The sequence below is a fragment of the Colletotrichum acutatum genome (genome assembly GCF_030867785.1).
Source record: "Colletotrichum acutatum strain CBS 112980 chromosome Unknown BDZ83scaffold_26, whole genome shotgun sequence".
NCBI classification, from domain to species: domain Eukaryota; kingdom Fungi; phylum Ascomycota; class Sordariomycetes; order Glomerellales; family Glomerellaceae; genus Colletotrichum; species Colletotrichum acutatum.
Window position 1 is genome coordinate 388,555 of NW_026849020.1, and position 24,825 is coordinate 413,379.

At 53.9% G+C, this 24,825-nt stretch overlaps 7 protein-coding genes across 7 annotated transcripts; 5 read left to right on the top strand and 2 right to left on the bottom strand.

Moving 5' to 3' along the window:
- Positions 1–945: 945 nt before the first annotated feature.
- BDZ83DRAFT_224182 (uncharacterized protein) lies at positions 946–1,675 on the top strand. Its single transcript, XM_060501760.1, has one exon. The coding sequence runs from the start codon at positions 1,172–1,174 to the stop codon at positions 1,574–1,576; it is 405 nt and encodes a 134-aa protein (XP_060367320.1). The 5' UTR covers positions 946–1,171; the 3' UTR covers positions 1,577–1,675.
- Positions 1,676–6,027: 4,352 nt separating this feature from the next.
- On the top strand, positions 6,028–6,897 carry BDZ83DRAFT_572853 (uncharacterized protein; the record flags this gene model as incomplete). The annotated part of the gene is made up of 3 exons (XM_060504558.1): positions 6,028–6,201; positions 6,315–6,335; positions 6,457–6,897. 3 exons carry the CDS (start codon positions 6,028–6,030, stop codon positions 6,895–6,897), a joined length of 636 nt encoding a protein of 211 aa, XP_060367321.1.
- A 711-nt stretch (positions 6,898–7,608) lies between these two features.
- Positions 7,609–10,688, top strand: BDZ83DRAFT_572876 (armadillo-type protein; the record flags this gene model as incomplete). The annotated part of the gene is made up of 3 exons (XM_060504562.1): positions 7,609–7,815; positions 8,422–9,316; positions 9,370–10,688. The coding sequence occupies 3 exons, from the start codon at positions 7,609–7,611 to the stop codon at positions 10,686–10,688; spliced, it is 2,421 nt and encodes an 806-aa protein (XP_060367322.1).
- A 1,943-nt stretch (positions 10,689–12,631) lies between these two features.
- On the top strand, positions 12,632–13,479 carry BDZ83DRAFT_750273 (uncharacterized protein; the record flags this gene model as incomplete). Its single annotated transcript, XM_060513901.1, has 3 exons — positions 12,632–12,694; positions 13,003–13,087; positions 13,430–13,479. 3 exons carry the CDS (start codon positions 12,632–12,634, stop codon positions 13,477–13,479), a joined length of 198 nt encoding a protein of 65 aa, XP_060367323.1.
- A 1,401-nt stretch (positions 13,480–14,880) lies between these two features.
- On the bottom strand, positions 14,881–16,347 carry BDZ83DRAFT_224211 (uncharacterized protein). The gene is made up of 3 exons (XM_060501761.1): positions 15,905–16,347; positions 15,604–15,841; positions 14,881–15,543 (listed from the first exon to the last, which is right to left on the bottom strand). The coding sequence occupies exons 1-3, from the start codon at positions 16,256–16,258 to the stop codon at positions 15,143–15,145; spliced, it is 993 nt and encodes a 330-aa protein (XP_060367324.1). The 5' UTR covers positions 16,259–16,347; the 3' UTR covers positions 14,881–15,142.
- Positions 16,348–21,092: 4,745 nt separating this feature from the next.
- BDZ83DRAFT_750275 (uncharacterized protein) lies at positions 21,093–22,002 on the bottom strand (the record flags this gene model as incomplete). Its single annotated transcript, XM_060513902.1, has 5 exons — positions 21,093–21,208; positions 21,318–21,414; positions 21,568–21,667; positions 21,752–21,825; positions 21,910–22,002. The coding sequence occupies 5 exons, from the start codon at positions 22,000–22,002 to the stop codon at positions 21,093–21,095; spliced, it is 480 nt and encodes a 159-aa protein (XP_060367325.1).
- Positions 22,003–22,786: 784 nt separating this feature from the next.
- BDZ83DRAFT_613901 (uncharacterized protein) lies at positions 22,787–24,573 on the top strand. The gene is made up of 3 exons (XM_060507783.1): positions 22,787–22,914; positions 22,975–23,121; positions 23,182–24,573. Exons 1-3 carry the CDS (start codon positions 22,884–22,886, stop codon positions 24,168–24,170), a joined length of 1,167 nt encoding a protein of 388 aa, XP_060367326.1. The 5' UTR covers positions 22,787–22,883; the 3' UTR covers positions 24,171–24,573.
- The last annotated feature ends 252 nt before the right edge of the window (positions 24,574–24,825 follow it).

The window sequence follows — 24,825 nt, forward strand, 5'->3', positions numbered from 1 at the left end:
ATTGCCGCGACTGCCTCCGATGTCCAAAGCCAAGTTGACCAGGGACTCCGGACACTTTCCTTAAGTGGTTGACGAGTGGGGGTTGTCGCCGTTCCAGGTCACCACTTTAGGCTGTGGAAACTTGGGAAGCCACGCCTGAGCAAGGGAGGAGAGAAAACAGCCAGGGCCTGCGGTTGCCTTGTCGTCTGCTGATGCCCCGCCTTCGACCATCTTTTCTCTCTACTTCATACTTTACCCCTCTTCGTGACAGACAAAAGCCTCTATTTCAACAGCCTGGGTCTACCGAGTATGAGTATGGGCCCTCGGGACAAGACTCTGATTGCATGGCTTTTACACACCCAATCTCAGCAGTAAGCTGGAATTGCATTGCTTCGTCATCCTGCTCTACAATAGCTTGTGTAGTCTGATGTTGTTTAGATGAGAGGCAGTTCACGACACTAGAGTTGCTTCTAGGGCTTCTGACAGCAAATCCTTTCGCTGCTCGTATCCATGATCACTTTACGGTCTTATTCTGTCGTCACGCCTGCATGGGATCAGAATGCTCCCCGCAGGGTATCCCTTTGCACGACCCGCAGCTGGTGATGCGGCGGCGGCGACGGCGGCGTCTGCATGTTGCGTTGGCAGAGGATATACTGTACCTACTGTGGCAAGCCAAGTCGCATCCCATCAACTGCAACTGCCCCTCTTCGACTCCAGATATCGGACCCCGATCGGTTAGGTAGTGAAGCTGCCCCGCGATACAACGAAACGGATACCTACACCTAGCACACGTCCCTCCAGCTTCAAAGCTACGATGAACGCCACTTCCAAGGGCACAACAGTCGATCGCGGGAGAATGTGAAGCTGTCGATTCTTCGTTTGCCGCTTCTTACAGTCTCCTGAAACCGTTCTCAGCGGCGTAGCTTAGGCTCTGCCACCGTCATTGTTGACCCGGAAACACACAAAGACGTTGAACCTTGGCGGAGATTGTCACCTATGATGCAACAGGTCAACCCCGCGAGTCACGACCTGCGCGGCCCCGAAGATTGCGGCCGATCGAGGGTCCAACCACTCTGTTATCGGAGAACCCCTCCTCCTACTGGGGTATCGCAACGCAGAGGAGCCAGAGCCAAGGGCTTTGCCGCCTTTGCCTGATGGGACCTTTCCTCGACGACAAGGGCCCAGTGCCAGAATGGCAATCGAAAAAAGGGGTGGCGAGGGAATATCCGAACTAGTTGATCGTCGAGCCGACTTTCCTCGAGTTAGCGCAGAATATGGCATATGGAAGACCATTCAGAATTCTAGCCCGTCGTCTTTCAACCAGGATCCGTCAACAAGCATCCTGCAAGTGACATGGGACGACAGTCAGACTCAGAACGTCTTCTGCCATCCTCGAACTTCCCCCGCCGCCAAGGTACAAAGCCGATACCTGTCGAAGCCTCCCTTAAGACCCCGTCTCACAAGTCACTGTGGCCCCGAGCCTGGAGTTTTTGTCACTCTCCACGCCAATGCCGCTGCCCACGCCTACTTTGTCGCAGACTCGCAGATAGTCCACTCAATGCGGGCCTTAAAAGTCGGTGTAGAACCGAGCCGCTAGAAGCTTGCGACAGCCCATGCTTGCCGCCCAACAATTCAGTTTTTCTGACTGCTATTTTCGCGATTTTCAAGCCAGGACGGGCCATTCCATGCCTCTCAGGAAACCATCTAGCCGCATTATGACGAAGCACTGGAGCCTCTACCCCGACCATGGATCCTCGCAAACCACCCGGCGGCTGGAAGGTGGGAAGATGCAAGTCACTTCGAGACCCTCGCCAGCCCACCTGGCACCAGCAACGGTCCAAGATGCGGCGCCAATAGGACAAGGCCTGCCACTTGGGTGCTGCGTCGCGGTGCCCGAATCGCGGGGCACATCGCGCATGTTTCTGAATTGTGTGTTCTCGTCAAAACCGTGCTGAGAATGAGGCTGGAAGCTCCAAGTACTCCGTACACCTGGCCCTTTGCGTCGTTCGTCTCCTCACCTCGCCTGCAGGGACAGATGGCCTCGACAACCGTACCCAAGCCGCAGCCATAAAAGGCACGCACATGTTGGCTCTTTTGAGGCGAATCGATATGCATCCTGTATGAAGCTGCAAGGCATTCGCTCCCTTGTGTGTTCGGAATCTCGAGCGTTGAGAACGCATAGTCTTCTCCCCACATGGAGGTTTTCTTAGTCTTGCTGTGTGAATAAGTACTGACAAGCCATGGGAGTTTCGCGCGCCGCCTAGCCAGGCCAGTTTTAGCCAGAGACCCTCAGTTCGGGAAGACCCTGTCTCCCCGCCAGCGGCTTGCGAAGAAAAAGAAGAAGAAAAATATTGTGGAGCTCTTCGGAGCGGCAGAAAAGAAGGGTAAGGATGGACCTGATACTCAGAATCGAGTAATCTTCGGAAGCCCCGTTCAGCGGTTCACCGACGAAGGGTTGCAATCCATTCGTTAACTGGCGCTCTATATTCGCATTCACACGCTGAATATCGCCACGAATATCATCAATTTTCAAGAAAAACCACTGCTGCAGGATGGACCAATAAGGGCAAAGACCAGCACTTGTCTCAAGATGGATCTCACCGCAACATATCCATGAGTATGAACAAAACCTCACACATGAGCCGTGTCACTTGTTTCTTCAAAATCTAGAGAGAGGGTCTTTGATACTGGCCAGAACAACAAGCCTTTTCACTTCTGACGACGGCTATAGACTCTTCGGTGTCAACGGCGAACGGAGCTCCCCATTGACGAGCGATTTGACGTTTGGGCCAGGCACACAATGGTAGGCCTCGAATAACTTGGATGGTCAAATAAGAGCCGATGCTCTACGTACCCCATGTGCACATCCTATCTTGTTCGTTGGCGAATAGCCCTTGTGTGTCCACTCGGTTGAGCCGATCCTCGACGGCCATGGCACAGACGTGCGATCAGTCCTTGTCTACCTCGACGCAACTCCTCATTCACAGATTTGTTGCGAGCAGCGACGTGTACTGTCAATTAAGCTCGCGGACAACGCAACGGTGTGACAGTTGGCATGAATATCTAGATCTTTTGGCCGCACTCGTTCGATCCGGGGAAAGCACGTCGATGTCGCACAGGGCTATCGAAGTCCCGAAGAGCGATGCAACGCAGGCAGTGTGCGGCACAGACGGTCTGCTAGGCTCGCAGACAGAAACAAAGCTACATATTTGACAGCCCACAGCACAGGCTGCCGCTTCACCGCTCAACGAAGCATGCAAGTCCTTGGTTCGGAGCTATCTTCGCGGTCAGTGCGAAAACGAATCATATACAAGGTGATTCCCAAAGCCCCAAGCCCTACTTGGCAGATTGGCAATTCGACAAAAGTCAAGCACGGAAACGATACAAGGCGGTGACCGTCCAACCGAAGATGGAGCATCAACTCAGCGAACCTGAGAACATGTCGCCACAGGCCTGGCAGACTTGAGTAATAGGGGATCTCGGGCCTCCTGTCAGACCGAGATAGAGTTTCCGATGCACTGGCAACAACAGCCATTTTTGTCGTCAACGCTCGCACAATCTTGACAAGCCTGGGTTGTGGGCCATCCGCACCGTGCTACACCCGCAAGAGACAGCCCCTGACAGGAAAGCGGAACAAGATGGTCAACTGGGACTAGTACGGACGACCTCCGACCTGCTAGACTCGGCGGTTTCTATGGCTGTCAAGTGCACCAGCCCCTCAGCAGGTGAGGAGGGGAAAAGGCGAGGGGGTAAAGAGACAGAGAGACACACAGTGAGGGGAGCGGAGGGGTGTGTAATTGGGCAATGGGCCTGGAATGCTCGCTCCGTGCAGGTCACGAGAGGAGAGGACAAGAGGAGAGGAAATGAAGCCAGACACGGACGAACAAGTCACGAGATATCGACAGACGAGTCGGTATATTGCAGCAATCAACCGCTACCGATTCAACTACAATGTTCATCGTTCTATCGTTGTCCCACCTCTACCAGTACTGACTTGATGGCAACCTCTGAATGCCACAAAACGCCAATTACTGCCACAGCCAGACTCGAGTTGTTTTAGTACTTGAGAGGTATCCCGCGAATATAGAGTGCAACCACATCTGCGGGCTCACACTCCAGTCTTGCTGCTGCTGCTCCTGGGCGCGGGAGGGTTTCGAACAGGGTTCGTAGGACCGCCCCTCGCCTCCCACTGGCTGTTTTGCCTTTTTGGGAATTTCATGAGAAGAGGAATTGCGAAAGCCCAAGCTGCGCTGCGTCAGACTCAAAGAGCCACCACCACCATTCACCACCCACACCCACCCACACACACACACACACACCAGCACACCCGTCGAGCATCAACCACATGCACAGGCACAGCGGCTACCCTAGCTGCCTACCTACTTCATGTACAGTGCAAGCTTGACGCTATCCAGACTTTGTACCTGCTCAGAGTACCCGCAACTCTCCTCCCGACCTGGCCAGGTACGGCGCGCGAAGGACTGGACGCTACCTTGACAAGGACAGGGCAAGGTGTGGTAACGCAATACGGCGCAGGGTACTTTGTCTCCCCTTGGCTTCCAGCCAGTCTCTGAGCGGGAGAGAGAGAGAGAGAGGAACGAGGGGCTTTCTCGTCACTCGAGTGTATGGTAGGTAGTCGGTGGCTACCTGCGGTACGGAGTCCATCGCATCTCACTCAGTACGGATATCCTTTGCGGACTTACCAGGGTTCTTTGGGTACCAAAGCAAACCACCCCTCCGACTTGCAAAACCGCCCTGGCCTGGCACCTGGTTAGCGAGTGAGATGTGGTGGTTCCTGTCTGTGGTTCCTCTCTCGATGTGGCCCCCGTCAAACTGGGTCCCCCGTCGTTGGCGCAGGGGTATCTTGGGCCGCCGCCTGGCCTGCCACGCCCTCTCAACCGTGCTTGTCTCCCACACCTGAAAATCGCTACATTACCTTCTTATGCTCCGAGCCTGCTCTTTTCGTTTCTCCCCACGTTGGTCGTCGGTTTCCTACCCAGTTCTCTTTCTGTACACCATCTCGTGTGTCCGTGTATTCCAAAAACCTCTTCAACTTGTCGCTCCTGGCTCTCCAGGGCGCGGTGTGTGCGTTTTATCTGAGTGTATACTCTGTACTGCACCGGGGAAGAATACCACGGGAGAAAAAAACCAGGTATGTTCCAGTTCTTTTGTTCCCTTTGTGCTTGGCCGGTCGCCGTATCACACCCGCATCTATGTGCGGCAGAGCTCTGCGATTGTGGGAGCAACTGCGCCATGGCGGCAAGAAACACATTACACACCACACAAACACGGAGAGAGAGAGAGAGAACCAGAGAGGAAACAACACTTGCGGCTGTTTTTTGTGTCGTTCTGCCACCAAATCAGCGAGGCAACTCAGTCAGACATCGTAATGCGCTCCCAGAGGCTCCTCAACAGCCCAAAGCACGACGTCGCAAAAGCTGGATGCCAGGCCGAACGAAAAGGGGAAGAAGAGGTAGGGATGCTCGGCAGAAGCTGGAGAGGCAACGACAACGGTAGTGACGGTTTCGGACCGCGATCCAGAGGCCCAAGAAGAGACAGAAGTTGCAGGGCGAGACATTCGAGTCTCACTCACGCTGCCCAGCTTCAGCTGTTGCCATGCGTCCACTGCCATCATTCTCCTTGTCTCTTCAGCGCTTCACCGACTACCGCCCGCATTTGGAGAAGGCCAGGACCAAGAGGGAACCCCCGGACCAGCACCACCAAACTTCGCCAGTTCCGCACCCCGCCTCCAATTTCCCTTGTTTCCAGAATCACGAAACTCTCGCTCTGTTCTGTTGTTTCTTGCCGCCATGGGCGTCACACGCAACCCGATCTGCCACATTATTTGATGCTGTCGACGCTGCTTTTTCGTCGCAACAAAACCCTCTACATGTTCATGTCGCTGACCGCCGGCCTTGCTTGATGCCAGCAGTATATAGAAACCGCACCCACTAGGCCTCTTTGCGCCGTGTACGAATTATTGGAATAAGCCGAACCATGGACGAGCTGCGCTTCCGATCTCAACAGTCGCCCCGTAACGAGTCCACGATGAACACACTTGTCTCACCTCCGCGGAACGGCCGCCTCCCGCAGCCTGTTCAGGCCCACGATGGGCGAGGTGCCCTGCCTCGCCGCTTCACCACGGATTCGGGGCGTGTACCAACATTGTCTTCAATCACCGGTCAGCGCGGCCCTGACCTTGGTGGCCCTGATTATAACAACGTACGTTTCTTATTCGCGGGTGGAATGTCATCCCGCTGCGTTCCACGCGCAATTCTCCATTCGCCATCGCGCGCTATAGTCCGTCAGAATGCGACTGACATTGTGTTTTCCAGACTTTCCACAAAGTTCAATTGGTATGTGGGCTTCCGCCATCCCGCTGCAGAACCTTGTTCGCAACAGAACCGCCACGACGAGCAGACACTGCAAGGTTGAAATACACGGCAATGAAGAAAGGTTGTTAACTGCGAGGTCTAGATTGAGAAGAAAAAGATCGAATATGAGAGACTACGCGAGCAGAGGCGTCGCTTCGAGATGGAGATGCAGAAGCTGGAGCAGGCCCAGCGCCGCGAGGAGATGGAGCTTGCGAAGATGCAAGACGACCTCCGTCAGGGCCACCAGTCGGAGCCTACGACGCCCCCCGAATACCACGAATCGTCTGGCTTCCCCACGATGTTCTCGCGTCCTAACCGCTACTCGACTTCGAGCTTGACTTCGCCTCCTGGTCTCTTCAACCGCCCCGGGCGCTCGGGCTCACAGCTCACTTCGCCGCACTCCACGGTGATGCAGTCCCGCTTCACCTTTGACGACCATCTGCCTTCCCGATCCGTGCCCGGATCTCGCAGAAACAGCGATGAGGATGAGAAGGAGGAGGCAGTTCGCCAAGATCCGACTAGTCATCGATCTTCCAACGCGTAAGTGCCGTACTCCGTGCAGTGTGACCAGTATGTTTGCTTCCTGGACAAGTCTTGGGTAAGGTCAGTATCACGGCATAGCGAAGGCCGGTAAAGTTGTTTTTGTCGACGTTTGGTAAGGTCTGGTATTGTTTGAAAGAAACGAGCGGCGGTGGGGCCCCACAAGTTGGTTTTCAAGGAGTGCTCTTGCCTTCGATGGGATGAGTTCCTTCCTTGAGATGGGCGAGAGCTCCTTCCCTCGATCCCATTCCTCTGGATTTCCTGAATCACCTCACTCCACTCGTCGATACAACAGCGATCTCAAGCAGAAGCCCTTTCAACTTCGACCGTTCCACACCCACACCACCACATCCGCGCCCTCACAGTCTCACAAATCTATCGACCAAACAACAGTGACTTATCCTTTTAAGTTACACCACAGAACATCACGCACCTGGTCTCGCGTCTTCACACCACGCTTTCACGACGTTCAAATCCTTTGTTCCAATCTCACAAATCGCACCTGCCCTTGAACGTTTCTCACAAGAAACGTTCGTACGGGGTTTCGGAAGCTTCGTTCAAATTGACCGCCAAGGAATATTTGAAGGCCTTCCTGTTTTCTTTTAGCTTCCTTCGTTTCGATTCTTCTCGAAGCAGACCGACCAACAACTCAAGACTTGCCCAAGAAGAGGAACATACTTACCACACAGCAAGCGAACCTCTAGCAATTTGCGCAATGGCTGACACTGGAATCCCCAACGACAGCTATAACCGCTACTCGATGCCGGTCACGCGCTCTCGTACTGGTCTCTACGGCGCCGACCTCGACCAGACGGGCACTGCTCGCTTCCTCTTCGGCGAGGAGGATTCTGGCGAGAACAAGTACGGCCAGGCCAACGGCGACGATAACTTCCCGACTCTGGTTCGCCAGAACGATCAAATGGTATGTCTGCGCATTTTGTTTCTCACTTTGATTTCACCTCTCTCTCTCTCTCTCTCTCTCTCTCTCTCTCTCTCTCTCTCTCTCTCTCTCTCTCTCTCTCTCTCTATTCACTTTCTCATGACCTATTTTACCCTGTTACCTTATTCAATGCATGAGCAAGCTGGTGCCTACGGTTCTTCTGCCTGCTCAGCAAGGGGAAAAAGGCCCCCCTGGTTATTTTGTCCATGGGTAGCGAGGTGCCACATCCCGAACCTCACGGGCGGAAAGGTGCGAGCCGCAAGCAACCGCACCTACTGCAGCTGCAGCTTGCTTCAACTTCACCTCCTATCCGTCAGATTCACCCCGCACACCTTGGTCAAAATTTCTACTCCGCCCTTTTTTTTTTTGCCCTCTTCTTTTTTTTTCCTTTCCTGATTCCACCCGTGGATGCGAGTGAAAAAAAGAGAAGGAGCAGAATCCCCTATATCCCTCTTTCCTTTCCTGTTCGTTTACCGCTTGCTCCTTCCTCCCGCCAAGGTCAGAGTTTTGCAGGGAAAATACTGTCGACACAAACCTTCGAACTTGTCAGCCTCCGATCAACTGTTGACAATTGTTTGCGTCGTATAGCTCTCTGCATCATCCGCTGCCCTTGACCTTGCCCTCTCTCCCTCGCCCGCTCCTGACACGCCGTCCTCCCATGGTTGGGGCAATATTAACCGTCACCGAACCCAACAGAGCTTGTCTGCTATCAACACGTCTTCGCTCAACGGAGCTTCATCTTCTGGAGAAATCGGCAAGCGTTCCTCAGTCCGCCACTCGCTCGACTTGAAGTTCTTCCCGGACGCTCCCTCTGACAATCAGGCTTCCATCGTCTCTCCTCCCGGCAACCACCCCGGTAACCACATCATGGCTACTCCTCCCAAGTTGCAGAGCTCCTTCTCTGCCAACGACGTGCCTACTGTCAAGAGCACCACCAACGGCGGCCCTGTCACCAACAACCATGCCCAGCAGCATTTCCACAACCACAATGCCAGCATCGGTCGCATTCCCGCTGGCGCTGTTCCCGGCCGCCACAGCCGTGAGCTGTCCAACGACAACAACATGGGCGGCCCCCGCGAGCAGGCTGGTTCTTACCCTTCCATCCAGTCGGCTCTCCAGGCCAATGCCGCTCCTTTCGGTCCTGGTGCTCCGGGTCAAGGCTTCCCTCACATCTCTCAGGGCAACCAGACCCCCAACGGCACCGCCACTGCTGGTCCGAACAACGGCTACGGCGGATTCTACCCGAGCGGTTACGTCTCGCCCAACACCAACAACAACAACGGTCCTCCCCCGGCCTCTGGCCCTGGCCCCTACGGCGTCCCTCTCTTGGCCATGAGCATGCAGAACATGAACCTCAATGGTAACAACAACATGTACCCTGCTCAGAACTACGCTGGCTATGGCGCTCTGTACAACCCTCAGCCTCAGCCCCGTGACAGCCAGGCTCGTGTTATTCAACATCGCCGCCAGATGGACAATGAAGGTAAGCTAGACGATCAGTCTTAAATCGCGGACACACCACTAACATCTGTATAGCCATGTCGCGCTACAACGGCCTCGCTCTTGAGAACGTCGGTGGCCAGATCTATGACCTCTGCAAGGACCAGCACGGCTGCCGCTATCTGCAAAAGAAGCTCGAGGAGCGCAACCCGGAGCAGGTCCACATGATCTGGCTGGAGACCAACCAGCACGTCATTGAACTCATGACTGATCCTTTTGGCAACTATCTTTGCCAGAAGCTGCTGGAGTACTGCAACGATGATGAGCGTACTGTGCTCATTCAGAATGCCGCCGTCGACATGGTGCGCATCGCCCTCAACCAACACGGCACCCGTGCTCTTCAGAAGATGATTGAGTTTGTTACTACTCCCACTCAGATTGAGATGATCATCAACGCTCTTCGCTTCCAGGTCGTTGAGCTCATCCAGGACCTCAACGGCAACCATGTCATCCAGAAGTGTCTGAACAAGCTCAGCGCTCAGGATGCGCAGTTCATCTTCGACGCTGTTGGCACCAACTGTGTTGATGTTGGCACTCACCGTCACGGTTGCTGCGTTCTCCAGCGCTGTATTGACCACGCCTCCGGAGAGCAGAAGGTCTGGCTGATTGCCAAGATCACCGAGCACGCTCCGATCCTTGTGCAGGATCCCTTCGGCAATTACGTTGTCCAGTACATCATTGACCTGAACGAGCCCTCCTTCACTGAGCCGATTGTGCGTATGTTCCAGAACCGCATCGGCCAGCTCTCCCGTCACAAGTTCAGCTCCAACGTCATCGAGAAGTGCCTTCGTTGCTCCCAGGAGCCTTCCCGCGAGATGATTGTCGATGAGCTACTAAACCCCGGCGAGATCGAGAGACTCCTCCGCGACTCGTATGCCAACTACGTCATCCAGACCGCCCTCGAGTACGCTCCTCCTGCCAGCAAGTACCGCTTGGTGGACGCCATCCGCCCTATCTTACCTTCCATTCGGTCCACTCCCTATGGTCGTCGCATTCAGGCCAAGATTCAGGCCTTTGAGGGTCGCGGCAGTGCTACCTCGAGCGGTCAGGTTACTCCTGCGGACCCCACTCAGGGCCAGATTCCCCTGCGTACCGGTCACAACCGCGCCATGTCTAACAACACCTCCATCATCGCCCCTGGTGGTGCCTTTGGCAACGGTCTGAACGGTGGTCTCAACGGCGGTGGCATGGCTCCTCGTGGCAACCAGGCCAACTATCCCACGACCAACAACGTCACTGTTCCGCCCCCCGCTCCCCAGAACCAGCGCGTCCAGCAGTTTGGCTTCAATGGCCAGCAGCGCACCAACGGTGGCGCCCCCGCTGACGCCGCTGCGGGCGAGTCTCAGTGGCTGTAATTGTATTCGACGCGTTGTCGACCATTTCAGCCCGTTGAGATTCAGTTCCAATGGTATGAAAATGTGGCCCTGGCATTCGGCAACGAACATAATGGCGGCATGATGCTTTCCGCGTAACGGTTTTCTTTCGACACAGCACGGCGGCTACGCAGCAACGACTTGACGATCTTTTTCCTTTTCCCTGTCTGTGCAAACACCACAAATCATCCTCCAACCAACATACAACACCGCAATCCACCAAACCTCTTCATCCGTCGAGCACGGCGGTCCTTGCATCCGGTTGCAAGGCCTGCTTTGTGTGTACACTATGGATTCGGGCAGCGCATCAGTGCCCACCCTTCGGCATTTGCAGCGCAGACACAAGAATCGCATTCTGCTTCTCGGCAGCCGTCACCAGACCGGGCGGAGCCTTCAATAGGGCTTGTACTTGATTCGATGCCAACATCGACATAGACGAACGCTTTCCTTGCTTTCAGTTTCTTTTGTTTTTTCACCGCGAGTTCTTACTTTCGACCCTTTTTTTTCCATTCTCGACGCTCGTTCGCCAGGGTCAACTAGTGACCCCTGGCATCATGATTGGACCGGACTCACGACAACAACATCGGCATAATTCTCTTGGACGATACGCCAGTCACGAAGCTGATCATGAGACGCGCAACGATTTGGGGAAGACTTGAGTTTCTTCCCTTACGAACGATGGCCTTTGAGTGTAGTATGGGCCACCTTAGCCTTGCGGACCTCCACTCGAGCGTTTCTGCTACCCACGAAACGGTTCGACAAGATTATACAGGAGATGTTTGGCTGCGCACGCATTGCATAGGGGCCAACACTGGGACATGACAGCATCGGATGCAGTTTTTCTTCTTTCTTTCTTTTCTTTTTTCCTCTTCTCGCATGCGGTTGGCACATCGTTTCGCACTTTCGACGTGACCGCTCAATATGACACCCAGACCTCTCATGGCTTATCTGAATTGGGAGGATGCAACATTGACAAGACGGGGATATTCATCAAAAGCTCATGGGCTCTCATATTTTTGGGGGTTTCTGGAGAGATTCGATTTGGCCTTCTGGAGATTGGAGAAAGGTTTCTTGTGTGTGTAAGAGAACTCTAGGGATGAAAATTGGGCGTTACTTTTTTTGCTTTTTCTGGCCGGCGGAGAATAAGACGTGTTTGGTGAGGCTCTTGGCTGCTCTCATGCTTTTCAGCAAATGCCCACGACACCCTCCGACCGCGCGCATGTAACTAGGCAGATAATTCGAGACAAAGATCTTGATTTTAAGTTTTGTGGTGTTTCTCAATATCTTGGTGAAGTGCGTAACCATGCTCTGACGACTGAAGAGGAGTGAGTGGTGCTGCTAAATTTGGCTCATGCAATGGAGTGAATGCCCTCTTGAATGGTACGCTGTGGCCCAAAAGCACGATGTGCGACACAATGGAAGAAGAGGGAGGCCTGCGATCGGATGGAGCATGTGAAGTGACCGAGAGTCGAAACAGCCGCTTCTGATTGGTCAAAGCCGGCTTTTCCCCCCAAGACCCCAAGTTCCAGAACGTTTGGTCCGGGTCGAGTGGTCCCACAGCAGTTCCATTCACTGAGAAAGTCCAGGCGGGAGTGGGAGGCAGTGAGTGAATGGAGGGGTTGCAGAGTGCTGACGGCGGGGCTGTGCTGGGTGCGGTGTTGCGGCAAACCTCGTGGTCGCCCGGGCTGACAACCAATTAAAAAAAGTTGGACGGCCGAACCTCTGACCGCAATTTTTCCCTTTAAACCTTCCCGTCGTTCTCAGCCTCTCTTTTTCGCTCACTTCTCGTCTGACAACCTCATACCAACGTAACCCCCCTAACTGCGGAAATCATTCACGTCTTGCGATAACATCATCATCGCAACCGTCTCCCGAGCTCGCACCTCGAATAGTAGAAGTGTCAGATTACCGCACATACGCCGAAAATGACCCGTGGCAACCAGCGCGACAAGGCCCGTGAGGCTGCTCAGAAGAAGGCTGCTTCTCAGGTGAGACTTTTCCTTCCCTCGTCGTACGGCTGGTCTTAGGGGCCCCTCGTGTCCGCGGGATCGCTCCCTGCTCAAAATCTGCGACTCCCAAATCTGCATTCCCACACAAGGGATCTGGAGGTCTTTTAAAGATTGCGGACGAGAAAAGGGGGCGTGCCCATGAGGCTGAAGAGCTCGTTGTGGTGGGAGCGGGGCAGTGGGCTGTCAGCAAAGTTGCGAGAAAGGGGGCAATGTCCGCGCAGATCATTCAAACAACATCGTTGAGGATACGGACGAGCAAAGTTGACTGACAGATTTGAATTTTACAGAAGAAGGGAAACACCATGAGCGGCACGGAAATGCAGCGCGCAAAGGAGTCTGCTGCTGAGATTATGCGGCAGAAGCAGGCCAATGGTGAGTCACTGCTCTAGTTCTGTTTGGGTCGGGTCGTTTTCCCCACAGCTGCTCTCGATCTCAACGTAGCGTAAGTGCGGCAGAAGAGAAGGGGGCAGGGAGCCCAGTGTCAGTTTTGGCTGGCGCAGTCACTCTCACTTCTTCCCTCCTTATCCACGTGGTCTGGAAGCTGCCTTACCGGAGTTGATGGGAAACCATACTCTCGGACAGTCGGCCTCGAGCGCGGGAGACTGTTTGGATGATGGAAATCTGGGAGAAAGCGAGCCGTGGGGATGATGGAGTGACGGAGACTGAACACGAATCACTTTAATGGAGTATAGTTTGCTGACGATGTATCTGTAGCTGAGGCCAAGAAGGCAGCAGAGGCAGCAGGAGGGTCGAAAAAGAAATAGAAGGGCGCAAGAATAGGGTACGGCGGCGGAGAGGCTATATTGGAATGAAATATCTCTCTTTCTCTTCCACTCCTCCTACCTGGCTTTGTCTTGCGCTCGGGTCTCAAGCTTCTCAAGATGCCTCTTCACATGAAGGGAGACTGGCCAGCTTGTGAGATGAGTCAGCAGATGTAGAGGAAGACTGGAGCAGAAGCAGAGGAGTATGGAATCTCCCAACGTCAGCCCCTTTTTTTTCCAAAGCGCAGAAAGGGGGAAGAAACAATCAACCAACGGCGAAACGGAAATTCATAAACAGGGGTGTTCTTTTTTCTTTATACTTTAGTTAAAGCGATGGAGGTTGCATTCGTTGAGCATGGAGAGACAGGCGTGAAATATCGAACGAATGGAAATCTCAAATGACTTGCACCTAAAGAAGAAGTGCTCTGTCAATCGAGACTGTGACGAACCGCGGGAAGGTTACAATCTCTTCAACTACTTGGTTGGTATAATCCTGCCTTGCAGAGAGACTACCTTATCGAACATCCTCCGACAAGTCTTCCTAGGGTGGTACTCATAGAGCTCTGCTTCCCCTCACAAACAATCTGGCTCTCGGATAATGAACTCACCTGCAGACCACTTCAAAACCAAAATCCAAGGCCAAACGTTCCCGCCGTCCGTTTATCGTACATCATCTCAACAAATTCTCGACATGTCACTCCTTTCCTCCAAACGCCAGAGGTCTTTACCAAACATGCAAACCACAGGTGCACAAACACGGGCCTTTCTTACCTCACTAGCTATCCCCGACAAAAAAAACTTTCCATGGATGGGACAAAACATACTAGACCTCGACTCGAGTTGACATGACGCTGATACGGTGCAACATGGTAAATCATCCCCGGGATGACGGGAATAGACGCACGGCAGACCGGCTACCTGATCGACTTCCACACACCCTCTTGGCCTTTCTTTCTCAGGTCTCTCTGCCTTTTATCGGCGCTTATCCGGCACACTGACGGTCGATCAAACCGGGTTGACCTTACGAGTCACGAGCCGGACCAGAAATCTCCCGAGTCTGTCCTACGGGTAGCTTTCTCGGGCGTGGCTCTCCCCCCTCATCTATCACCTTGTGTCTATACGATTCCTCTCAGTAGCCGATAATGGCCATTCTTAGATGCTCATAATCAAGGCACGACAGAAAGGACACTGAAGCTGTGATCATTCATCATCCATTTATTTGATTCCTTATTAAGCGGTTGCGAACAAAAAAAAATGGTGTTTTTCCATCCAGGAAATACGAACCAGTCATACATCTGTAATTATCCCCTAAACCCTCATCATCCCCATCACCTCTTTTCCTTTCCTACACAAGGGGAGCGGGCTCAACCCAAGCCGGAATACATGGAAAAAGAGTACCTTCTACCCGCTCTTTTTATGTCTTCACAACCACCCAAAGAGAAATCTACATGATGAAAAAAAAATGAAAAAAGAGAAAAAGGTCGTGATATGACGGGTTCCCCTAAAGGTGTGTGTATCGTGACAACAACTCCGGATATGTGGTATCGTTCCCAGCGGAGTGGGCAAAAAAACAGGTTCTCTTATCCCAGAGGCGTATATAAAAATGGATTACTAAAGAAGGCGGATTACGTTCACCGTAAAAGTGATTGGAACCGTAGTATCCTCTTTATGCCTCCATCATAGCCATGGGGAGAGATCCTGCCATGCCGCCGAAGGAGCCGACGCCTTGTGCTCCGACTGCGGGGAAAGATCCCGAAGAGCAGGTAACGGAGCATACGCAAGCACCGGCGCCGTTGATCTGTCCAGTGCCCTGCTGGATCTCGCCACCAGCGGCAGGGGCGGCAGGAGCGGCGGGGGCAGCGGCGGGGGGAGCGGCGGCGGGGGCAGAGGCCGCGGGGGCAGCGGGGGCAGCAGCCGGGGGAGTGCCTCCGGTGATGGCACCGCCGGCACCCTGGCCCTTCTGGGCAATAGCCATCGACTGGAACATGGCCTGGGTCTTAGCGGCGGTAGGGTTGATGGAGAAGGTCATGCCCTTGCCGCAGTGGTTGGCCTGGGCGCAGTAGAACCCTGGGAACGCGTGTTAGTAAGAGTGGGAGGGTACGTACACAAAGGAGCATGGGGACTTACACAAAGGCTCAGAGACCATAACTTGCATGGCAACCTGGGGAGGGGGGCTGACGGAGTTGTTGGGGTTGGCCATGAAACCGGAGTTCATGCCACCAGCCAAGGGATCGCAGGGCGTCGCGAAGGCGGACTGGGTAGCAGTGTGGTTCTGGCTCATGAAGGTGAAGACAACCATGTCGCCGACGTTGGCCTTGATTTGATCGGGAACGAAGACGAGACCAGCGGCACCGCCAACCATGACCTGCGAGGGTGTTAGTGGTGACGATTTCGCTTACAGAGCCAAACTCCGACTTGTGTTACTGACCTGGTGAGTCTGCTGGGCAGCCGGGGGCGCGGCGGGGGGCGCGGCGGGGGGAGCGGCAGGGGCAGCAGGAGGGGCGGCTGCGGGAGGGGCGGCTGCACCACCAGCGGGAGGGTTGATGTTGATCGTAGGGGCTCCGGCACCCGGGTTTGCCCAAATGATGATGACCTCGGTTACCTGGCTGTTGGACACTCCGAACCCAGTCATGCCTGCGGGGAGACCAGCGATTTGTCCAGCTTGAGCCTGTCCCTTTTCACCCTTCTTGTGACCATCTCTGCGGACGGGGTAGTGGTTGCGGACCGACTTGGCGGAGGCCATGACGGCGGCGGAGAGAGCTAACACTGCGGAGAACTTCATGTTGGCTGTTTAGATGTTGTCGTCGGTGTCGATTAGGGTGACCTTTTCTTTTCGTTTGTCGAGGATGATGCGACCTGTAGTTGCCTCCTCTTTTCTCTTTTTTCTCTTCTCTGAAGATTTGGTTGTTGGCGAGACTGCTAGAGCCTGGCTAGAAAGTCGAAAGGAATAAAAGGGTTTAGTTATAGCTGGACGGCTTTAATGGCGAGGGCCTGCTCGTGACGAAGAAGAGTGAACACGGAACCGAAAAGAGAACGAAAGTCACACAGGGAATGAGTGAAAACAGGCGGATGAAGAAGAGATGGGGAAGAAGAAACAGAAACTTCTCTGATGGCGAGGATGAGGGGGGAGGAGGAGAGCTTAAATCGAGCGAGACTCGGCTGGCATGAGGAGCGCGAGCCACGTCGCATTATCGGTTCGTTATCCCATGTCATGGGCCAAGGCACTTTGAGTAGGATACTAGGAAGTATGGTATGGAGTATGGTCATGGCAGGGCATGGCATGGGACAGCCCCTTCCCGGCCGCAACATCGACCTCGACGAAACAGGACGAGAAAATCTTCCGTCAGCCCGTCCTTGGGAAGTGTTGGAAAGGCACCAAGCACTTTGGACCCCGGTCATGCAAGCCAAGCGCAGCCAAGCAACGCCTCCGGGGGTCCTTAGTGTGCAGAAGGGGGGGTGGGGGATGGGAAGAGGGCGAGAGGCAACGAGGATGGAGATGGAGCAGGGGTCTGGTGCGTGTAAGACGAGGTGTCTTTGGGCGGTTCGTTGCTCGGGGATGCAGCGTCCGATTAAGCACATGAAGCACAGGCCCACGGCGGCATTGCCATCCCAAGCTTGGAGCAAATTAAGAACAAAAAAGCCAAGACGAGATGGGTGGAGAGTGAGTGGTTGTACGAAGTGTCGTAGTAGGGGTTGTAAGGGTCAGGGTTGGTAGGAACAGGAACAGGAAGCAGGGGTGTGTGTGCTGCGAAGGGATGGATGACGGAGAGACGATAGACGACAGAGAGAGTGAGAGAGAGGTTGCCCAGCGCACGAACGGGAACGAGGAGACAGCAGCAGGGATAGTAGAGACGACGATGATGCTGCCAACGGAGCCGCAGTCGTGCAGGTGAGAAGCTTGGTGTGCCATCAACAGGGAGGTGGGCTGTCTTGTCTCGTCTCGCAGCTCTGATAGAGCATGGTGAAGTCACTCGACTAGGATGGTGCTGGGTAGAATGAGTAGAGTGAGTGAGCGAGCGAGTGCGAGTAACCCTGACTCCAGCCAGAAATCCCGCAGTGAGTGAGGTGATGTACTGTGTAAGGTATGAGTGTGATTAGTGAATGAGGCCCTGTAATGTGGTGGTACGCGGGAAGAATGGCGAGTGACTCGCAAGGGATTCAAGGCAGAGAATGGATGGAAAAGTCGGATGCCATGACAGCTCCAGCTTGGTTGAGACGGCACGCAGGTGCACTAGCGCGACGAAGGAGCAGTGTGCGGTCGAGGAGGCGGAAGCTGTGACAGAATCGTCTCGAGTCGTGTTTTGGCATCTCGCTAAGTGGCTCCCCCCTGGCCGATATTCCGAACACGGTACTCGCTCGGACCCTGGGCGATGGGACGTCTCTTTTTTTGCATACAAAGAGTATCCGTACAGACACCACAATTTGTGCTGGGCATTTTGGCCTAGGAAAGGAAAGGGGAGGCCTCTCGACAAAGGGAGTGAGAGTGGCATAGAAGCAGCACATTTATGACATTTGAATGTCAAGAGGTTGATGATGCAAGGAAGGAATGGTAACAAATACATAGAATGTACCTAATTGACCAACAAAAGTCCGAGATGTACTCCATACCTTACCCCTCGTGCCTTCTAAGAAACGTCAGCCAGATAAGGTAGAGAGATAGATTAACTGATCTCAGCAAGACCCTCTTTCTCCCATTGCCCAACCAAATTGCGAGGTAGAATGGCCTGACGTGCTTGTCATTGCCAATTTGGAAGGCTTGTCTCTTTCTTGTTCATGTTCTTCATTACCCGTACCTTACGCAAATTAACCCTCCCGCTGTCTCGGGGCGTGCTAAACCTTAATGCAGCCAATTAAGGTGGTAGGACCGTCGAAATGCCCCCTGACAAGACATTTTAGCTGCCGGAGCCACGGGATGGCGTCCCCACCTGCTCAACTCCTCGGTCCCCTCCCCTCCACTTTCCTCCCCCGTTTCCCACTTTTCCTTCCTCTTTTCTGCATCCCGAGTTGGCGAGTTCCTCATCTGCCACACCGTTCCTGCAGGTACCGAGACACAATACAACTCTACCCATCAACCTTATACCTTTTCTCTATCCCAGAAGTACTCTCCCAGTCTCCCCCGTGTTCCCTTCCATCGTAGTGAGTGTCAGGCACAAAACCGTTTGTAGCGCTGCCACCCTCAAAATACGTATCTTACCTTAGATGCAGTTGCTGGCATCTCACCAGGCTCAACTTCCTAGAAAGACTCGCTGCTGCTGGACATGTCAAATTCCGGGAACTAGGCCAGGCAGGTTCCATCGTCTTCACACGTGCCAAGGTACATTCCCCATTCGCATTGTCACGCTTGCCTTCTGGGTTCCTCAAACCTCTCCATACCTTTACCGCAGGACGGACTAGGTAGGGTAGGTAGTGTCCAGATATCGCTGTGCAAGTTGCAACACCATCATCCCGCACCATCTCGGTTTTCGGCTTCTTTGGCACCAACCTAAGGCTCAAGCGGTCTTCTCCTCATCTGCCCGCAATCCCGGCATGAGTCGGCACGGATAGCAAGGCATCGCGAGAACCAGGCGTGCCAGCGTCACCAGACACCTTGATGCTGGGCGTACAGCCGCCTCAAACAGCCAATGAAGACTTTGAAACAAGCCCCCTCTTCCCTCTCCCCTTCTCTCCCCTTCGCCTTCCTATCTGACCTAAGTACCTTACCCTCTTTTCATCGTGTCTTTTGGTCACGGGCAACTCTTTTCCCGGTCCACACACCAAGACTCATCCAAGACTTCTCTGTTGCAACTTGCAAGAAAGCCCACACACACACACACTCACAGCCATTCAGCCATTCAGATAGACACGGCCCAATCCAATCTCGCCGTCATCCAGTCCTCCAACCAACTTTGCTCATCTCACCCGCCATTGTCAGCCGTCACACACTGCTACGCCCACGACAGACCCTCCCACTTCTCCGTCCCATCCATGATCCCAACTTCCAAGACAACCACAAATACATCCATGTGCCCTGTTCTTGTCCAACAAGCATCAGGAACCATCCTAACCGATTACTCCTACACTATCTCCTCCTATAGTCCTTTAGTGCAACCATCAGCCTTGTCTTGACACAGGTCCACCGACAGCGCTAGACATCGGCTTATTCTCCTTCCAGCACCGCCATCATACCATCATCCCGTCATTTCTTGGTCCGAGTCGCAAGGAGACTGACTGTGCACAATACTGTCGATACATCACTTGGCGCAGCCATCCTTCCGCCGATACTTGTCACGTCAAGATCCATCTCCGTCGGCCGCTTGCCTGTGCTCGCTGCTCAGTGGCTCGGTCAGCCTGACGTACGTATACAGCGCATCGCCAGCCTGCTCGGGCATCGGCCGAAAGAGGGCATCGGCCTCCTGTCAAGTTCAACCTAATCCCATCCGTCGTACCCGGGCCGTGTTATCCATTGCATCGTTCAATTTAGGATGGACGTCCGTCCTCTGCAACATGACTCCGGACCGGAGGATCTCCACGCTCATTGTGTAAACCTTCTGGATAGAGCGGCTCAGGAAAGCGCCATTCTTACATGAACAACCGATGCATCACGCCCATGCAGATTCTCGAGCAAATACTTCTCCGACAGGGGAAACAAATTGACTGAAGGTCGGTCCATGACCATCTGTACGGATACGCGAGTCCACACTGAAAACGCCCGGATGGGTCTTGACTCTTGAATTGTCGAGGCCGCGGATCGGTGGAACATTGCAACTCCACGTTTCCATCCAATACCTTTCGACATGTTTCCGATCGCAACCCTACAGAGAGTCATCTCAACTAAATCCCCTTAGGCCGCCTCATCATGTCCAAGACCTCTTGGCCGGCCTGCGCTAAGCAGTGTCATCTCTTGTATACCCGCCCGCGGCGTGGCGGTCTTGCCAGGAATCTCTCTGTTCAGAAACTGGTCTGGTCGCTGCACACTGCCTCGTTATCCACCCAAGCTGCATTTGCGCGATGACGCTTGAAAAAAAGTCTCGACTCGCATTTTGCTGGGGCTTTCCCTCTCGGGGCGAAAGGAGAGAAACAACCAAGCCTAGACCCTTCCACGGTGAAACAAAACGAACTGTTGGATAGCCGACATGATTACACTAACGTTTTTTTTTTTCTCTTTCCCTTCTGTCACAGTCACGATAGGTTTAATTGGGTCCGCCAGGCCAAGTTCGCCCGACCCCGACTTGGACCGCATCCTAAATTCCCCCGTCCCAAGAGCCAAGCAGACAACGGGATAGAAAAGACGAATCAAGAGGCTGCTGATTGAAAGAGGTTGCTGCTCCTGTCGTTCGTGTGACACATGCCACGGCGAACCTCAGACATGGAACGGTGTGGCGCCGTTGCATCATCAGACGATGGAACAGATCGTGTTACAGAACTCGCCCTCCCGCACGTCGATCAGATAAACTCTCTGGTAGCCGCTTTTCAGGACGACCAACCTCACCCCATTCCCCACACAACCTTGCATTTTGTGTGTCCCAGCCGGCCAGGCTCAAGGGGTCCGCTCAGCCTCGTCGTCGCACTTCCAGCCACTCTCTCCCTGGATATCGATTGGCTCACGCTATCTACTTTTGGCATCTGTCTGGTCCCGGCTATTGCTGCTGCTGCTGCTGCTGTTGCTGTTGCTGTTGCTGGCCTTCGTACAATCCCGTGTAGTAGCCGGCATAGTACCACGACATCAAAAGTCTCTTTAAGCCCTCGTCTTGCACTACAAACCCCGAAGAAAGGGGGCTCCAGTCAGTCCGGTGCCCAAGTTCAAAAGAGGCTACTCTGCAACTGCCGTCCCAACTCTGAATAGCCCGGGATCGTTTACATACCTGATCCGAGAAGACTCTGCGGGCCCATTGTCGCAGGCCCCGGGGGGGCATTGGCCTTTGCCATAGACACGCTTGTTGAATCTGCCTGGTCCTGGACCTAGATCGGGACAAGCAAGGAAGACGTTAGCGGAAGCGAACAAGATAGAGATTTGCTGCATAACGACGAGGTAGAGAACAGAGAAAGCCAAGCTTTTTTGATCTGCCTGGATTTTCATCTGGGGAGGGGGTTCATCATCGGGGGGTGTTTTACATCCGTGCTACTCAACCCCTTTGTTTTGTCGGCTCCCTCTGCAGCATCATCCGCGATCTCTGGCTGATCGACGGCCTGCGTTTGCGCGTCGTCGGCGGTCCTGCGTAGATCATTAACGTGTCAGAGTCTCAGAAGAGAGTTCTTGGGTCTTGGGGGTGATTAAAGAAAGAGGGCTTAGTCGTACTGGGCTTCGTCCGTCTTCTCCTGGAGATCAAGGTCTTTGAGCTTGCCTCCCTTTGCATGGATGCTGTGATACTTCTGCCAGGTTTGTTAGTTACCCTGAGAGGTTTGGATTTCTCCCTCCTACCCCCCTCTCCTGAGATGATGGAATCCGCCGCTTACTTTGTACTCGTCTAGGGCCTCATTCCATGACTCTATCAACGCAGAGTCATCCCACATCTCACTGTGAGACATTTCCACATCGTTACCGGCCATATTGCTGAATTGAAGCGAGCTCTCCCAAAGAGAGGGGCGTTGCTTCTGACGATTCAGAGAACCTATGAGGTGGTCTATGAGTAGAGCTCCTCTTGCCTTACTTGCTGTAGAGCTGGCTCCAGAGGTGAGGATGGCGTTGCTTCTTGATGAGTTGAGCGAATCAGAGGAGATTTGTTCCGGAAGGCCCGGCACTCCTCAATTAAGTCCGTGGAGGTCAGAAGTCCTGACGGCGCTTGTGTTGTGCTGAGGGATCTCGGTGAGATATCTCGAGTTTTGTGATGCGTTTTTTTGGTGATATGAAAAGTGAGAAGCGCTGTGGTTGTCTTCTGTTTTAAATGCTCTCTCTCGGTTATCAGTCTCAATTCCGGTGAACAGGTGGTCGAGTGGTGTTCTTGAGGAGTCGTCAAGGCAAAGTGCTTCGGTGGTAAGATGGTGAGATGATAGTGCCGTTCTTTCACATGAGATCCCAGCCTGAGGTGTCATTGTTGTGAGAAGTAACAGTAAGGTAGTGCATCAATCTCATTAACAGATTTCCAGAGCTAAGGCATTCATCTTCAGCGAACTAAAGGCAAATTCAGCTTCCTTACTAGGTTGGGGAGCACGCTGCGCAGTGCTGCAACGCCGCTCAAGGACAGTGCTACAGGTGCAAATGCAGTACAAATGTACCCACTAAAAAGTCGTTCTTGGGGCAGCTGGGGACACGCGCTTAGCGGGTTTAGCGGGGTCGCATCGTCTCACCGCCTCCACCTCGGGACGGCAGAATCTAGGAAATTTTTATTTTTTTTGCCCTTTGCGATGGTACTCGACCAAGGCGTGTGGGTACAGGTTGGGTTTTCCAGGGACATTGTCTAACCATTGCTCCCCCAAACACATCAGCAAAAATGGCCCCCGAACTGAGAAAAAGAACCAGATGTAAGTTGACAAGCTGTAAAAGACCATTCCTTCTTTTTAAAAACTAACATTTGTTGTCAGCCGTCACTGGCAAGGAGCCTGTGGCGAAGAAGGCGGCCAAGGTCGAAAAGGTTGAGAAGGTCGAGCCTGCGACCGAGAAGGCGCCTAAGAAGGTGACCAAGAAGGCCACCAAGGAGGAGAAGGTCGAGAAGACTCCCAAGCGCAAAGGTATGGTTCTAATTGGAGACCAACGACGTTGCTTTGACTTACCAACGTGCTCCTGATCAGCCCCCGAAGAGGCGCAAGCTTCTCCCGTCGCGGCGAAGAAGCAGAAGCCCGCCAAGGCGAACGCAAAGTCGAAGAAGTCTGCCGCCCCCGCGCCCGCCGAGCCCGTCGAGGAGGAGGAGAAGGAGAAGGAGGCCGAGCCCGAAGCCACCGAGGATGCCGAGACCTCTGTCGTAGCATTCGAGGAGGAGGATGACGACGAGGAGGTCGACGCCGACATTGCCGCCCTCGCCGCCGGCCTGGACCCGGAGGACGCGCCGGCCGGCGACGGCACCGTCTTCAAGTCGGGCCAGGACGTGGGCAAGGTGCCCAAGTTCAAGAAGCAGAAGCAGTTGACAAATGGCAAAAAGGAAGAGCCCGGCGTGGTCTTCATCTCCAGGCTGCCGCACGGTTTCTACGAGCACGAGCTCAAGGGATACTTTTCACAGTTTGGCAACATCACCCGCCTCCGGCTGGCGCGCAACAAGAAATCCGGCGCGAGCAAGCACTACGCCTTTCTCGAGTTCGCCGAGGCCAGCACGGCCGAGATCGTGGCCAAGACCATGGACAGCTACCTGCTGTTCGGCCACATTCTCAAGGTGAAGACGGTGCCGGTGGACCAGCTGCACGAGGACGTGTGGAAGGGCGCCAACAAGCGCTTCAAGAAGATTCCCTGGCACAAGATCGCCGCCGGCGAGGTGGCCAAGCAGAGGACCGAGTCCGACTGGACGCACAAGGTGTCCAAGGAGGAGAAGAAGAGGCTGGAGCGCGCCGAGAAGCTCAAGGCTATCGGGTACGAGTTCGAGGCGCCCAAGTTGAAGGAGGCTGTTGCGCCGCCGCCTGAGCCCATGGCTGTCGACGCGCCCGAGGAGACCAAGGCTATCGAGGCTGCGCCGGTTGAGGAGGAGAAGGAGGCTGCCAAGGAGGAGGAGAAGGTCGCTGAGGTTGAGACCCCCAAGTCTGCGAAGAAGGCGACGCCCAAGGGCGGCAAGAGGAGAAAGTCCAGGGGTTAAAACGAGGCTCTTTTTTTAATGATATCCCTCGTTACGACGGAACTGTTTCTCTCTTCCTTTTTGGGGTTCACGAAAAGTATTGTGGTTTTCGTTTGGCATCAGGTATTTTACTTGTTTTTCTGTCCCTCAGGAGTCGTTGCATCGAGAACACAATGGGACATAATGCAAAGGGTTCAAGTTAGTATGTGCGCACATAGCGAACCCGTCGCACCCATTTCAACCCGAAAGTTGGGGGCAAGCACCGGGATTATAAAAGGCGTTTAAATCACTCTACTTCAGCGTCAAAAATGAACAAGTCATTGAGGAAAATGCGCTTGCTCTAGTGATATTTCAGCGAAGGGTAAAATATGTGAAGAAGGAAAGAGGAAGCGGGAAAATTTCCGTCAGACGGAGACGCTTCTTGAAGGCTTTGGACGATAAGATAAGAATGACTAAGCGAAGGACCCGCAATCTGCCCACCTCAGTACCTACATGAGGTAAGGTAGGTTGTACTGGACCTTGGATTGACTTGCGCCAGCCGATTCGGAGGTTGAGTCCGCACGAAAAAACAAATACACTGTTCGAGATAACTTGCACAAGTCAACTTCCGAATAGAGAACTCGTCTCGATGCACCAATGTCTGGGCATTGGCCATGTATGAACACCTAACACTGTC